General features: G+C 42.0%; 1 protein-coding gene across 3 annotated transcripts; it reads left to right on the forward strand.

Annotated features, from left to right (window-relative positions):
* The first annotated feature begins 1,711 nt into the window (after positions 1 to 1,711).
* Positions 1,712 to 17,354, forward strand: LOC142150190 (gastrotropin-like). Of its 3 annotated transcripts, none has more exons than XM_075205394.1 (6): positions 1,712 to 1,797; positions 12,983 to 13,091; positions 13,255 to 13,364; positions 13,707 to 13,879; positions 16,031 to 16,120; positions 17,269 to 17,354. In XM_075205394.1, the coding sequence occupies exons 2-6, from the start codon at positions 13,000 to 13,002 to the stop codon at positions 17,320 to 17,322; spliced, it is 519 nt and encodes a 172-aa protein (XP_075061495.1). In that variant the 5' UTR covers positions 1,712 to 1,797; positions 12,983 to 12,999; the 3' UTR covers positions 17,323 to 17,354. The 3 variants fall into 3 exon arrangements, with proteins under 3 accessions (XP_075061495.1, XP_075061494.1, XP_075061496.1); XM_075205393.1 differs by having other exon boundaries at positions 1,735 to 1,797; positions 12,966 to 13,091; XM_075205395.1 differs by lacking the exon at positions 1,712 to 1,797 and having other exon boundaries at positions 12,883 to 13,091.

Genomic DNA, 17,354 nt, shown 5'->3' on the forward strand with positions numbered 1-17,354 from the left:
CAGGGTGCCAGTCATGTTGAAAAATAAACATTAAGGCCATTGGACATCCTCTCTCGCCAGTACCGTCAGTGTTGCCCTGTATTGGCGGATTGTTCCACATGTGTTTAATATGTTGTGATTTACAATTCTTAAATATCACCAGCTGGGTTCTTCTGATACCGCTAGATTACCTAACATGTGCCCTAATGAAGTTATCATCATAGGCAATCATCAAGGCACTGAGATGACTGGTAGCACCTCGAGGAGTTTGCTGGACATTGTCTGCCATATTGTACCAGCTGGTTCAGAAAAGGTTTTGCTCAGAAAAGACTATACTGGTTTAAACTTTGGCTCAAGGTGCCCAGAGACTAATGCAATTATGCTCATTGTTCTGTCACGTGGGTACCTATTGCTCCATACCGAGTTCCCTTAGACTAACATGAGCCTAACACCCCAGTGTACCTGCTGCTATGAGCAATACATGGGGAGGCCAGATGACAGCCCATCAACAAGCAGGTACCCAATACGGCAGGGAATGGAGACAAAGGAGACCTCACCCAGCCAAGAGGAGTGCTACTTGTGGGTCTGGTCTAGGATGGTGCCAGTAATTGGATCTCCCATGCCTCAGTGGGCTTTGTCTCTCTGTGCACCTTCTAAATGCAGAAAGAGAGTGGATCAGGTACCTACCTTGCTGATAGAGGAGCAGAATGTGAGGCTCAGCATTCAGATAATCGTTGCAATTATTTCAGTGAATTTAGCATGTTTACTGTAGGAGTTTATTGTAAGCTTAATGTGTGGTGATCCCCCTGCTGTTTGTTCCTTATACAAAGGGTAATTAAAGAGTGTATATTGGTTATAATAAGGTCTATTTGTGCTTCCATCCAATTGTTCAGTGATCTTGAACCTCCTAAGGGTACCCAGTGTGCCAGGCTGACACGTGAGGCTGCCTCTGGGTTAATCAGTTGGCTGGCAGGGGATCTTCACAGACATAACCTCATTGTCCAGGTGGCTTTCCTCAGGGTATGTGACTTTGTCCTCCTAGCTTGGGCAGCTGATCATCTCAATACCAGAGGGTTCTCCACACTGTGAACTATACACTCCAATACCACACCAGCTTCTTTGTCTCGGCTGCTCAGCATTGCTCTTCACTCCTCTACATACATGCTAGGGACTGAGTTCAATGTCCTCCAGCTTTTCCAGGTCCACAAAGAAAGCACAATAAGCCCCATCTCCCTGTGTCTGCGTCTATCAAAACCTCTCCTTTTCCCTCAGTAGTGTGTCTTCAGATGGGCATTCACTTAGCCCACACACCCAGCTGAAATTAGGTCTTCACTTACCAGGGGCTACACATAGACACACCCTCCAGTCCTCAGCTCACCTACAGACACCATGCGGTTGTGGCTCCAGGATGTCTGCTAAAGCAGGATGAGACTCAATGTATATAGATGCAACGGCAAGAAAGCCTATTAGCCAAATAACTGTACAGAAATAAAAGGCATATTTACATTAGAGCAGCAGTTTGTGTAACCCTACCTAGCAACTTTTGAGAATTGTACAATGGGCATAAAATACATACCCACATGGCTAACACTATCCAATCCAAGCAATGTAAAACACAGTCTGAACAAGAAGCGGTGTCCAGCAAGCTAAACCCCTAGTTTCAATGTCCTGACACACCCATCTCATCACACCTTCTCCTCCCTTTCCTCTCCTCCTTTTCCTTCTGCGTACGGATCTGCTTTCAAACCGCCGCTCAGCTCTCTCAAGATCTCGTCGCTGCCTCTGTCCATTGGCTGATATAGGAGGTTCTGTGTGGAGGTTTGCAGTGGTCACTTGGGGGGGGGGATCTTGTCTTACAATAGACATATATATCTAGGCAGTCTTTCATTAACTCCATAAATAGAACACATTTGTTCCTGTACATACATCGCTAAACATTTAAATCATTCAGATTTAATCATTTCATATTATTCACTATTCCTAAAACCATTTAAACATGGATCACGGACCTTCACAATTTAAGTATAGTTCCACTTTAATTTTTTTGTGCTTATTTCCACTTTAATGAAAATCAGACTCCGGTTCTGAGCGCAGTAAATCTGTCTTAACAGAACAGCTTGATTGCAGGTCACGGCCCTTGTAAAATGAAAAGAAACTCAGACACAGACAAAATCTTAAGTCTGAAGTTGCACAACTGTGATGAGTTCATTCCACTTTTCTGGAGCTATTCCAGATCTCAGAGATAAACATAAGGTCACTCTTAACTCTGCCCCGGCTCCTATCTGATCTACAGAGGCAGTGATGTAATTTGTGATACAATGTGATATCTGCCATATCATATGATGTTTATTTTTTATTGTCAGTTTTGGTCATCAATTTCAGCTTTCTCAGCTTATTCCAGTAAAGTCTGATGGAGACAGTTAAAAACACCAAGGGGTTAATGTATCAAGCTGAGAGTTTTCTGGCGGGTTTAAAAAATCAATCAGATTCTAGCTATCATTTATTTAGTACATTCTACAAAATGATAGCTAGAATCTAATTGGTTGCTATAGGCAGCATATCCACTTTTCAAACTCGCCGGAAAACTCTCAGCTTGATACATTTACCCCCTGATGTCCACTCACTCTTATGAGTAATAAAGACTTATATAAAAATGTCAATATGTTTATCCAGGTCAGGGTGTGCTTTTAGTTCCATTTACTCTTCCAGATAGCTAATTCACATATACTGGCAGTGCTCTGTTTTTGGAACAGAGTGGCGCCATATGTAATATTTAGTTCTCAACAGACTACGCAGCTCTGCTCAAAAATTAAGCTGAAGTGGCTCAGGAATTTGGCGCACAGAGTAGGGGAGACAGCGGCACACATGCTGCATGGTAAGGGTTAATCTCATTACCATGCATGCTCAGCATAGCTCCACCCTGACTCCTCCTTTGGACACGCCCCCTCGCATATGGCTGCACAAAGGGGCTTAGAGGAAGCAACTATGGAGAAAAGAGTGGACATGCCCCAGTCTGTCCTCAATATCGCCAAAAAACGCTAAGTTTTACATATCATAAATACCCTTTAAACTTGCTGCAACATCGTTATCGCTATAAGGCTATTGGTCTTATCTGCAGTGGAATGGAATGTGAGCGCCCAGTGGGCCACCTTTGGTAAGCAGAACTGGTGCTGTGGGATGAACCAATAATTATGGCCCAAATAATAACTAACTGATGACTGAAATTGATGGGATATTTATTGGGTATGTTGGTAAAAGCTATTGGTCTATGTGTTGGTCATATACCCACTAAAAGGCCTCAGTGATGCCAGAAGAGATCTTACTTTCTTCCAATGCGGCCACCTATTTGGACACTAGCCCAGTCATTCTGACACATCGGTATGTGTTTCCTAGTCACTGCAGAGGTTACTTTATACTGTGTGGAAAATAAGAGGGGACTTGGTATAATGATAGGTGCTATACACAGTCACTGCACAGTGCAGTACTGTCAGGATTGGGGACAGAGGGAGACTCTGGCATTCCACTACTTCTCGACCATTTAAACGGTGTATATTGGTTGCCTTGACATCTTCTGACTCAGGTACTTGACATTGCTTATCAACGCTGTGAGGGCTGAACTGTTCCGCTATTAGGATTAGGGATGTGCACCGGCGACTTTTGGTGTCTCGTGTTTTGTGTTTTGGATTCGGATTTGCTTGAGGTTTTAGGTTTGGATTTGTTTCGCAAAACACCTGCCGAAAGGTTTTGGTTCGGATTTAAGGTTTTGGATTCGGATTTTTTTTGAAAAAAGCATAAAAAGTTCTAAAATCAAGTTTTTGCACTTATTTTCACTCCTACGCTATTATGAACCTCAATAACATTTAATAACAATCATTTCCACTAATTTACAGTGTATTCTGAACACCTCACAATATTGTTATTAGTCCAAAATGTTGCAACGAGGTATCTTTCTGGACTGCCTAGTGGAGTGGTCCCCACAATATATTAAGAAAACCATCAACTGGTCTTAATTACACCAAAAATTGTACCTGGACTGCGTAGAGGAGTGGTCACCACAATATAATAAGAAAACCATCAACTGGTCTTAATTACACCAAAAATTGTATCTGGACTGCGTAGAGGAGTGGTCCCCACAATATAATAAGAAAACCGGCATCAACTGGTCTTAATTACACCAAAAATTGTATCTGGACTGCGCAGAGGAGTGGTCCCTACAATATAATAAGAAAACCGGCATCAACTGGTCTTAATTACACCAAAAATTGTATCTGGACTGCATAGAGGAGTGGTCCCTACAATATAATAAGAAAACCATCAACTGCTCTTAATTACACCAAAAATTGTACCTGGACTGCGTAGAGGAGTGGGTCACCACAATATAATAAGAAAACCATCAACTGGTCTTAATTACACCAAAAATTGTATCTGGACTGCGTAGAGGAGTGGTCCCCACAATATAATAAGAAAACCGGCATCAACTGGTCTTAATTACACCAAAAATTGTATCTGGACTGCGTAGAGGAGTGGTCCCCACAATATAATAAGAAAACCGGCATCAACTGGTCTTAATTACACCAAAAATTGTATCTGGACTGCGCAGAGGAGTGGTCCCTACAATATAATAAGAAAACCGGCATCAACTGGTCTTAATTACACCAAAAATTGTATCTGGACTGCATAGAGGAGTGGTCCCTACAATATAATAAGAAAACCATCAACTGCTCTTAATTACACCAAAAATTGTATCTGGACTGCGTAGAGGAGTGGTCACCACAATATAATAAGAAAACCATCAACTGCTCTTAATTACACCAAAAATTGTACCTGGACTGCGTAGAGGAGTGGTCACCACAATATAATTTAAAAACCCTCAAATGGTCTGAATCCCACCAAAAATTGTACCTGGACTGCGTAGAGAAGTGGTCACCACAATATAATAAGAAAACCATCAACTGCTCTTAATTACACCAAAAATTGTACCTGGACTGCGTAGAGGAGTGGTCACCACAATATAATTTAAAAACCCTCAAATGGTCTGAATGCCACCAAAAATTGTACCTGGACTGCGTAGAGGAGTGGTCCTCACAATATAATAAGAAAACCGGCATCAACTGGTCTTAATTACACCAAAAATTGTATCTGGACTGCGTAGAGGAGTGGTCACCACAATATAATAAGAAAACCATCAACTGCTCTTAATTACACCAAAAATTGTACCTGGACTGCGTAGAGGAGTGGTCACCACAATATAATTTAAAAACCCTCAAATGGTCTGAATCCCACCAAAAATTGTACCTGGACTGCGTAGAGGAGTGGTCACCACAATATAATAAGAAAACCATCAACTGCTCTTAATTACACCAAAAATTGTACCTGGACTGCGTAGAGGAGTGGTCACCACAATATAATTTAAAAACCCTCAAATGGTCTGAATCCCACCAAAAATTGTACCTGGACTGCGTAGAGGAGTGGTCCCCACAATATAATAAGAAAACCGGCATCAACTGGTCTTAATTACACCAAAAATTGTATCTGGACTGCGTAGAGGAGTGGTCACCACAATATAATAAGAAAACCGGCATCAACTGGTCTTAATTACACCAAAAATTGTATCTGGACTGCGTAGAGGAATGGTCCCTACAATATAATTAAAAAACCCTCCACGGGTCTGAATTCCAAAAAAAAAGTTTCTTGACTGCGTAGTGTGGTGGCCCCGGTACACAATTTTTTACCGGGGCCACAATATAATTAAAAAACCCTCCACGGGTCTGAATTCTACCAAAAAAGTTTATGGACTGCATAGTGTAGTGTTCCCCACAATATTATTTAAAAATTTTGCAGCAACAGTCAACGTTGTTTAATATCTGATACACCTCTATCTGGACTCCATAGTGGAGTGGCCCCGGTACTAAATTTGGTACCAGGGCCACAATACCTCCTCCAACTTCCAAGTGTAGTGTTTATAACATATAAACACTACAGGAGTTCTAGCACGTCAATACCTCTTGTTTTAAATTATGACAGGGCATTTTACTTTTGGTTTAATTTTTTGAATTTGTTGACATTTTGTTTTACTTTTTGAACATGGCAAACGACTGTTGAATGGTCACATAATGCCAAAAAAAGAGTTGCAAGATGGAATTGTCCTTGGGCCCTCCCACCCACCCTTATGTTGTTGAAATAGGACATGCACACTTTAACAAACCAATCATTTCAGCGACAGGGCCTACCAAACAACTGTGGCTGAAATGATTGGTTTGTTTGGGCCCCCACACCAAAAAAACAATTCATCTCTCCCTGTACAAACTAAACAGGCTCTACTGAGGAAAGATGTCGTCCTCATCCTCAACCTCTGATTCCTCTCCCCCTACAGTGTGTACTTCCTCCTCCTCACACATTATCAATTCGTCTCCGCTGGACTCCACAACCACAGGTCCCTCTGTACTATCTGGAGGGCAGTGCTGTACTTCATTGAGGAATTGATTATTCATTTTTATAAACATCATTTTTTCAACGTTGTGAGGAAGCAACCTCCTTCGCCGCTCACTGACCAGGTTCCCCGCTGCACTAAAAACTCTTTCGGAGTACACACTGGAGGGGGGACAACTCAGGTAAAATAGAGCCAGTTTGTACAGGGGCTTCCAAACTGCTTTTTTTTCCTGCCAGTAACAATATGGACTGTCTGACATGTCTATTTGGATGGTGTCAGCAAAATAATCCTCCACCATTTTTTCAATTGTGACAGCATCCAATGCAGCGACAGTAGACATGTCTGCAATGGTTGGCAGGTCCTTCAGTCCGGACCAGATGTTATCAGCATCCCCGCCAGCGGGTCTTTTAGGAAAACTGAGCTTTTTCCTCGCAGCCATAGATGTGGAAGAAAATGAGGGTGGAGCTGTTGGCATGTCACGGGACGTGCTGGAAATTGCCCATATTTAATGCCCGCACAATGTTACTGGCATTGTCTGACACCACAAATCCCCATGAGAGTCTAAGTGGGGTAAGCCACTGGGAGATAATTTCCCTCAGTTTCTCTAATATGTTGTCAGCGTTGTGCCTCTTATTAAAGCCTGTAATACACAATGTTGCCTGCCTTTGCACGAGCAGCCGTTTTGTAGATGCTGCTACTGATGCAGCTGTTGCTGTTGCTGCGGAAGGGGATGCATCTACCCAGTGGGCTGTCACAGTCATATAGTCTTTCGTTTGCCCAGAACCACTTGTCCACATGTCCGTGGTTAAGTGGACAGTGGGTACAACCGCATTTTTTAGAGCACTGAGGACACTTGATCGTACTTCTCTGTACATTTTTGGTATCGCCTGCCTAGTGAAGTGGAATCTCGACGGGATTTGGTACCGGGGACACAATACCTCCATCAACCCTCTAAATCCCACTCCACTGATGGCGGACACCGGGCGCACGTCTAACACCAACATTGCAGTTACAGCCGCAGTTATACGCTTTGCAATAGGGTGACTACTATCGTATTTTGTGGTCATGGCAAACGACTGTTGGACGGTCAATTGTTTTGTGAAAGACTTAGCGGTCTTACGACTTCCCCTCTGGGAAGATGACCGACTAACAGCAGCAACAGCAGCAGTGGCATTAGTAGGCGTACCGCTGCAGGATTCCTCGGATGAATCCCGTATTGAAGAGGACTCAGTCTGGCTGCTGACTTGGGCTGCAGGACTCAATCTGATGGAGATCGTGGAGGAAGTTGACGAGGAGGGTGTTGCTGGTGTGTATCCAACTGGACCATGGGATTTAGGTGTCCCTGTACCGATGACGGTCCTAGCCCCAGTTCCTGAACTAACCACTGAACTATGAAGGTTATTCAGGTGACGTATAAGGGAGGATGTCCCTAGGTGGGCAAGATCCTTACCCCTGCTTATTTGAGCTTTACATAATATACATATGGCAATACAATTGTTGTCCGGATTGGGATAGAAATAACTCCAGACCAAAGAGGTGCATTTTTTGGTCTTCTGACCAGGCATGACAATGGGCTTTTTAATCCCATGGACATCAGCTGTTTCCCCCACTGCTGCCTCATTTACAATAACCACATCAGCATCATCATCATCAAGTTCCTCCACAGCGCCAGCTACATCAATAGCCTCTTCCCGAGCCACCCCTTCCCGTACAGTGATGGGAAGGTCAGGCTTGACAAACACCAACACCCTTGGACTCGCCTTGGGGATTTGTGATAATGTCTCTTTAGAAGGCAGAGTTGTTTGCTGTGTTGTTGCTGACAGCATAACCCTCTTAAATTTTTTGTAGTGGGGGGAGGAGGAGGGCTTAGCTCCTTGGGTGAAGCTGAACCACTAGTCATGAACACGGGCCAGGGGCTAATCCGTTCCTTGCCACTGCGTGTCTTAAATGGCATATTGGCAACTTTACGTTTCTCCTCAGATGATTTTAAGTTTATCTTTTTGCTACTTTTACTTAACTTGGGCTTTTTGGATTTTACATGCCCTGTACTAGGAGATTGGGCATCGGGCTTGGAAGACGACGTTGATGGCATTTCATCGTCTATGTCATGACTAGTGGCAGCAGCTTCAGCATTAGGAGGAAGTGGGTCTTGATCTTTCCCTACTTTATCCTCCAAATTTTTGGTCTCCATTATATGTAGCACAAGATACTGCAGAATGTGTGAACTTGGTAATATTGCAGTACCAATGGGCTTATACTGCAGGATTGGTTGTGCAAATTTTGTTATAATTACTTTTTTTTATAACTTTTTTTTTATTTTTTAAAAACTTGGGAATAATGGGGAAATAACTATGCCCTTAGAAGCACAGAGCACAGGACACAGCACCACTGGACTGAACAGGACACAGCACAGGACCCAGCAGCACCACTGAACTCAGAAGGACAGAGCACAGGACACAGCACCACTGGACTGATACTGCAGAATGTGTGAACTTTGTAATATTGCAGTACCACTGGACTTTTACTGCTGAATGTGTGAACTTGGTAATATTGCAGTACCAATGGACTTATACTGCAGGATTGGTTTTGCAAATTTTGTTGTAATTAATTTTTTTTTTAATTATTTTTTTGTATTTTTTTTTATAACTTTTTTAAAAAAAATTTGAAAATGGGGAATAATGGGGAAATAACTATGCCCTTAGAAGGACAGAGCACAGGACACAGCACCACTGGACTGACCAGGACACAGCACAGGACGCAGCAGCACCACTGAACTCAAAATTGACAGAGCACAGTACACAGCACCACTGGACTGATACTGCAAAACACAGCACAGCACAGAACTAAACAGCACAGCACGAGATCTACCAGGACAGAGGACCACCTAACACACCCTCCCTCTACCCTGATCAATGCCCGAGTGAAGATGGCGGCGACTAGCGGGGAATTTATAGGTTCCGAGTATCGCGAGATCCGACAGCGGGATTATGACTCCGGGCCTCGGTTTCAGGTTTTCATTTGGCGCCAATACCCGGATCTGTCTCGGATCCGGCTCGGATCGGAAACGTTCGGGTGGGCTCGGATTCACGAAATCCGAGTGCGCTCATCTCTAATTAGGATTGATCAATAATGGCTTTATTAAGCTGTCAGCGTCATTCACTGATGGCCTGTAATAGTGATAGCTTGACCTGGTGTTCATGCTCTGCAATATCTGATAGCTGCTTTTGTTTGATCCAGCACGTTCTTGACCATGCTAGTCTGCCACCCGTACTGACCTCTGCTTGTTACCATTCTTCCTAGTCTGCCACTCATACTGACCTCTGCTCGTTACCGTTCTTAGTAGTCTGCCACCCATACTGACTTCTGCTCGTTACCGTTCTTCCTAGTCTGCTGCCCGTACTGACCTTTGCTGGTTACCTTTCTTCCCAGACTGCCATCTGTACTGACCTCTGCTCGTTACCGTTCTTCCTAGTCTGCATCCCGTACTGACCTCTGCTTATTACCGTTCTTCCTAGTCTGCCGCTTGTACTGACCTTTGCTTGTTACCATTCTTCCCAGTCTGCCACCTGTACTGACCTTTGCTCATTACCGTTCTTCCCAATCTGCCACCCGTACTGACCTCTGCTAATTACTGTTCCTCTTCATCTGCCCTGACCTCAGTTTGTACCTCCACAATTTTGCTAGCCACCTGCCCTGATTTCGGTTTGCATTTGATTATACTGCCCAGTTACCTTATTTGTCTCACTTCTGGTATATCCAGACTAAAACCTCTAGCCTATCTAGAACCCCATTTGATTTGAATAAGCTCTTGTTCAACAAGATTTGACAAGTCCCCTGTAATCCAATAAACACAAGTGCTTGCTGCCATGGTCTTTTAAGGAGTTTCGGACAATGAGATATTTAAGGTAATTGTGAAAGGAGCCCAGCTAAGAAAGCATGATTAGTTTTTATATAAATAATAAGAGCGAGAGGTGCTATTCAGTTGGTGCGTAGGAAGTAAAATGGCCTAGCCAACCTCCAGTGAACACCATAATCTTTTTTCCATAAAAGCATAAATGTTTATTATATATAGTGAATTGCTGTATGTAATATTGCATCATTTTATTGATGGCATATATAATATTTCATCATTTTATTGATGGTACTTTCTGGTTTTTTTTTTAAATCTTATACAAGAAGTGTGTAAATTTCAATGTAAATTTAAAAACTGTACATCGCAGACTGAAGTTTTGATTTAAAAGTCCCCTAAATAAGAAAAAAAGTTGCTTTCTGTTGTTTGCTAGATGATTTTAATAATCACCTATCATTCTGTTTTAAAACCAAAATATTGAAAACACAGCGGTGGGGGGATTTATCAAACCTTCTGAAAAGGCAGAGTATTGGTGTTGCTAGAAAGCACTACATAAATGATAAATAGAATCTGATTGGCTGCTACGGACAAAACCTCCACTTTTCTTTTTTAGACGGTTAATCTACCCTATTGTGGCAAGTGAACATCAGCAACAACATGGATGAGAAGAGAGTTACTAATGTCTCATTGGCTGACCTCATGGGTTGGTGCACTGTGAGGGGCTTTCTCATGAGGGGCTTGTGCCATTTTTTAAAAACAAACATTTCTGCTTGTGACAACACTGACATTTTAACAAAATCCTGAACAGTGTTACAGCCAACCATTATTGCCTCCCCTAAAATAAAAACTTTTTTTTTTTTCTGTTTTGTGTGCACCAGGGCCCTGATTCATTAAGGAATTTAAATTAAGACGTTTCTTATTTAAGTCTCCTGGACAAAACCATGTTACAATGCAAGGGGTGAAAAATAGTTTTCTGTTTTGCCCATAAGTTAAATACTGACTGTTTTTTCATGTAGCACACAAATATCAACTTTAAATTTCAGTGTACAAATAAGCTATCAAGTATTTGTGTGCTACATGAAAAAACAGTCAGTATTTAACTTATGTGCAAAGCAGAAAACTAATTTTCACCCCTTGCATTGTAACATGGTTTTGTCCAGGAGACTTAAATAAGAAACTTTTTAATTTAAGTTCCTTAATGAATCAGGCCCCAGATTTTCAGCCTACAGGCATATTGGTGAACACTGCAGCCAGGCTCACAACATAACACATATGATCCTCATCCAAAGTTCAACAATTGTTAAACAATATAGTAAGAGAAGATTTGTGAATCAGCTCAGCTTATTTCAGATTCAGGGTCCCTTTAAGACACTTATAACCGGGAAGATTTCTTTTAGTCTCTATTTTGGCCAGTATTGCCTTTAAACAACCATATTCAGAAAGGGAGAATAAATTTGCATGACCAGAGCCATGATAAGTCTACATAAGCCTGGGGAATAGGAACTTCATTGTTAATTTTGTCATATATATTTTACATATTATAAACATTTATCCATTGGCTGCACACATTACCACTTATTACCGTAAGGAATCTCTGCTCATTTTGCGGTGCACCTCTATGAGGGCCATACATTGCCACAGAGTACCTTCACGGACCGCTCCGGAGGGACTCTGCGCAGAATTGAACCCCCCTCTCCTCCAGAGAGTGCAACAAAGGTGGTGGTAGCAGAAGGGGGGCGAGCAATAAATGAAATCCAGATATCATTATGGGTGGTTCCCCACTAGTCAGTGTGCACCAACATTCCCACAAGCCTGCACTCATAAAACTCATTATATAAATATATACAGGATAATGCACACCTTCTGTAAATTATAAGGATATAATAATTCACTGAGGAGTTCTGTGACCATATAAAAGTACGGATATGCAGGCCAATTGCTTTTATAAAGTTCACAGAAATCCGAGTGACTTCTAATGTGCATAAAAATTTGCAGTACAGGGTGCATTATAACTTGGAATACACAAATGTTCCTAATGAGTGACAAACATCAAAGTGATGACATCAAGGGGTCATGAGTTCGATTCCAGACCATGGCCTTATCTGTGTGGAGTTTGTATGTCCTCCCCGTGTTTGCGTGGGTTTCCTCCCACACTCCAAAAACATACTAGTAGGTTAATTGGCTGCTATCAAATTGACCCTAGTCTCTCTCTCGCTCTCTCTCTCTCTCTCTGTGTATATGTTGGGAAATTTAGACTGTAAGCTCCAATGGGGCAGGGACTGATGTGAGTGAGTTCTCTGTACAGTGCTGCGGAATTAGTGGCGCTATATAAATAAATGATGATGATGATAATAAAGGGGTAAATGTATCAAGCTGTGTGTTTCCTGTGGGTTTCAAAAGTGGAGATATTGTCTATAACAACCAACCAGATTCTAGCTATCATTTTGTAGAATGTACTAAATAAAGAACTAGACTCTGATTAGTTGCTATAGGCAGCATCTCTACTTTTCAAACCCGCCGGAAACTCGCAGCTTGATGCATTTACCCCCAAGACTCATCCATTATAAGTGATGACATCAGATCTCACTGTTAGTTGTAGGAGTTAAAACAGTATTGTTATCACCACTTGTGTATTATATTATTGATAGAAATGATACTATGATTATTATTAATCTTTAATTTATTAAACCCTAACATTTTACATAGCTCTGTACATTGAACAGGATCAGGACACAAGGAAATGACATACAAAGACATGTTACAAGAGATGGATAAGTGGCCCATTGTTATCTTGCTAGTTGCCAGGTGTTTGAACCCGGCATTCTCCCACAGGTCAGTAACACTAAATTATCAATTTTTTATCAAAGAGATAAAGATAACACAATTCTGAGATGGACAATGATAAGTTTGTTGGGAATGAATAAGGGTGAGATCACCCTCTTCAGGGTATATAAGGAGGGATCTCCAGCCTAAATGTACTCACTGCTCTTCCTAGTCCTAGCCTTGTACAGTTCCTTCTCTTCTCCACTAACGCCAAGATGTCCTTCACCGGAAAATATGAGGTTGAATCCCAGGATAACTATGATGCCTTCATGAAGCACATTGGTGAGTATTAACATCTTTGAATTATAGCTTTTATTAAACCTCTTCAGTGATATGCATGTAATACTATTAGGTAATAGATGAGGTCAAACATGGAATGTCTGTCATCTAAAGCTTGTTTATTGCCTCTTTTAGTATGATGAAAAGTGTATAATTCAAGCATAAGCTTGTTCATAATTAAATATTTTACTTAATTTAGTTTGCAAACTATATAAAAGGGCGGGGCCTGTTTAATGAGCCCATACATGCAGACAGAAGGATTGGCAAGAACAATAGGTGCTTCCTTAGGAAAAAGTTCAGCTCGACAATCTATTATATATTTATTTTTCCTATATTGTGTAAAAGGAATCCCTGACGAACAAATTGAGAAAGGAAGGAACTTCAAATACACCACTGAAGTCGTCCAGAATGGCAACGAGTTCACCTGGTCCCAGTTGTATCCAGGACACACCACTACCAACAAGTTCATCGTAGGACAAGAGTCGGATTTGGAATCAACTGGCGGCAAGAAGTTTAAGGTAACTAGTTGCTCAAAGTCTAAGCTCTAAAGATTGATTTTAGTTCATTGGCCTGTAACAACTCCCATTTTACTACTCAAAGAGCCTTATAGAGGTGCAGCCTGCCACTTATAATGGTTTAACCTGACAATGTTTCACAATATCCTTATCGGTGCTGACCAGGCACTGGCTCCATCACTGTGGTGACAGCAATAACTAGGAGTAGAATTGTTCACAGTTAAGCTAATTATAATCAATTGAACACTGTGTAAATAGCATCCACTCAACACTCCCATTTTCCATTATCACATGGACAAGTTGGGTGTGGGTTTATGGATTGTGGTTATGGCCACGGTAAATTGTGCAGCGTGAGTGGACAGATAGGTGGTATGTAAAGGCGGCCAATATTGTCCCATTTTATTATTGATGAATGTCAGGTGGTATAAGATATATGGTAACACCCAGTGAGGCAAATCAGTCATGTTTAGCTGCAATATATCTCTTTACTCCTGCCACCATTATTTTAGTGTGGACAGTAGATATCTTCTAATACAGTCACCCATGCGTGGCTGGTGCTAGGGTACTTGGCCCTCTAAGTGAAGGTTTAGACCAATGATGGCTAACGTGTGACACTCCAGGTGTTGTAAAACTACAAGCCCCAGCATGCTGTGTCAGCTATCAGCTAGTTATCTACTGGCAAAGCATGCTGGGGCTTGTAGTTTCACAACACCTGGAGTGTCACAGGTTAGCCATCACTGGTTAAGACTGTGCCCACTCCTCATGCTGCTGGAGGGGGCATGGCCACTGCATGGAAGGTTGGTCCACCATCCAACACCCTCCCCATCCATTTATTTCAGAAATTGAGCTTGCCCCAGTTTTAGTTGTGTGTGGCCTCCTCTTCATATTGATCTGCTTTACTTTGCAGACCTCCCAAGTGTTCCTGCCACCACACACACATTTAAATATATATATATACTTCACTCTCTCTTCCTCCGTCCTGCAGTTTCCTACCCTGTAGTACAGGTGGGCAGAAGAGGGGGATTTCAGGTTCCCCTTGTTCAGTGCTAGGGACTGTGAGCCTGAGGCTGCACTGTGATGTCATGATCACATGACCACATTCCTGACATCACCCTCCTCTGTCCGCCTCCTATGCCAGGTATGAATCCGCAGGGGAAAGGAGGGGTGGAGTAGAATATTTTTACGCAATTAAACACGCAGCCCTTTTCCCCATTACCAGAAGGTGTTTTATTTCATTTCCTGGGGCGGCCGGAGCTCAACCATCAGAGGCCCAGGAATAAAACTGTCCTATGTTCCAAGATTTAGCCCAGGTTATGTCACTGAAAGCCGATTGTAGAAATGGCGACAGCTGCCGTCTTTAATGGATGTTCATAAACAACTATGCACAGCTAGTATATAGTAATACCGCTTTCATACTGCCGCCCCGACAATATCCCGGGTTTTTCAAGCCAGGTTTTTGCCGGGGCTCGGAGCGTCCCAGCTCAGAAACACCATTCATACTGCACCTCGGACCTGGGAATTTCCCAGGTTGACCCCATTCATACTGCACAAGTCTGTGCCCTGGCAATTTGTGGGAGTCATCACCAGAGCAGTTTTCATTGGCTGAAAAATGGTGATGTTATTGAAAGGTGACTGGTGAAATAAAAGCAATTTTCTCCAACAAACTCAGATTCTGCTTCAGCTTGATCTGCACTCCACCATACACCATTTCTCCTAAACTCCTTCTCGAATCTTCCACGGGCTCCCACAGATGACATCATCCTCCAGAGACAGGCAGACAGCCAATCAGCTTGTTTTCTGTGCAACCCGGGTTGAAAAACCCGGGTTGCACCATTCATAGTGCAGGCAACCCGGGTCCGACCCGGGAATTACCCCTCGATAAATCCCGGGTTGAAGACCCGGGTTTTTAGACCCGGGATTTTTGACTTGTACCATTCATACTGCACCAAGACCCAGGTCGTTTGAGCTCGCCCCGGCAAAAACCCGGGATTTTGGTGCAGTATGAATGGGGTATTACATAGAAAGGGTATTTTAAAGTAGTGATAATTCATATCTAACTTGTTCAAAAACCCTCTGACCCAAACAGACAATCCTCTACATAGCCGCGCTTCTTCCGCTCATGTCTTGTGTATTGATTTTAACAATTCATTGCAGGCTGTTGTAAGACTGGATGGTGGAAAGATCGTGGTGGATTTCCCTAAATACAACCACACTTCAGAGATTGTTGGCGGGAAGCTAGTTGAGGTCAGTATTCAATGAGTTACATTTTTTAAGGATTATAATAACTATAAGTAACTGCCTTTATATATACATTGCCGAATGTCAAAATGTGAAATGATTTTTTATAAATTCTGTACTGATATCATGATATCTTCCAGATTATATTTACTAGACAATGCAGATCAAGTTTTGATTTGCAATTGTTTTTTGTGTTTTGTGCATAATTTATGTAGGAGGGAGTTAACTCCTATCAGCGTATTGTGATGAGAGACTCCAGAATTCTGGGAAGGTCTCCCGGACTCCCGAGAAAGTCGGCCATTCTCCTCTATCCTCCCCACTTCATAGAGAAGTGGACTGGAAGGGGCCTCAGTGATGTGATTCACTCTGCCCCGCCTCCATACGCACTTGCAATTCACAGAAATATGAAGTTGACAAGCATGGCCTAGGACCTAGGGCCCCATTAGGTCTTAATCAGACTCTTCTATGTGTCCTGTGTGCCACACGGAATGTCATTTTCTTGTGCTGGTTCTCTACTGTAATTCTAAGAGTTCTTGGGGCAAACCTTTATCTGTCTCTTAGTTAACATTTGGTTTTTGGTTGACTAAAATACAGCTTTGCTGCTGAACTTTCTCATTTAAGTATGGTGACAAAGGTCTGGTCTGTTTTTTAATTCACCTGATTAAAAAAAAATATATATTGTTCCAATCAATCAATGAATGCAGTGAAATACTATGTAAAAATAGAAGTAGACTGTTTTGTTCTTGTTTAAGTGGAAGTAAATGGCAACTAAGATATAGCATGTAAATCTGAAAGATGTATGCATATTTTTAAAATGATTCATGTTGTATAGCAGTCACGGTTGATTGAAACAAGAAATTCTTAACTATGTTAAAAAAAATATGCACATTCAGTGACTATAGATGACGTGTAGTACCAATATATAACCTGCAGGTGGTGCTGTTGTTATTGCTGTGTGCAGAATATAAGCACTTTGGGTGAGTCTTTTATTACAGTATCAGCTACAGCAGCACCTTTCTGCTACTTGAAGTAGAACTTACAGGGAATTAGATCACAATATTGCAAGGAGAGGATCATTTTCTATGTAACGATATATTATCTTCAGTGTGCATGAGGTCAAATCTAATCAACTTTTTATGTCTGCTTTCTTTCAGACCTCAGTGAGCGGAGGAATCACCTTTAAGAGAATCAGTAAGAAAATAGCATAGAACTGCAGATCTCTGTCCACTAGCTCTGCCAC

This window comes from Mixophyes fleayi, chromosome 4 (genome assembly GCF_038048845.1).
Source record: "Mixophyes fleayi isolate aMixFle1 chromosome 4, aMixFle1.hap1, whole genome shotgun sequence".
Lineage (NCBI taxonomy): Eukaryota > Metazoa > Chordata > Amphibia > Anura > Limnodynastidae > Mixophyes > Mixophyes fleayi.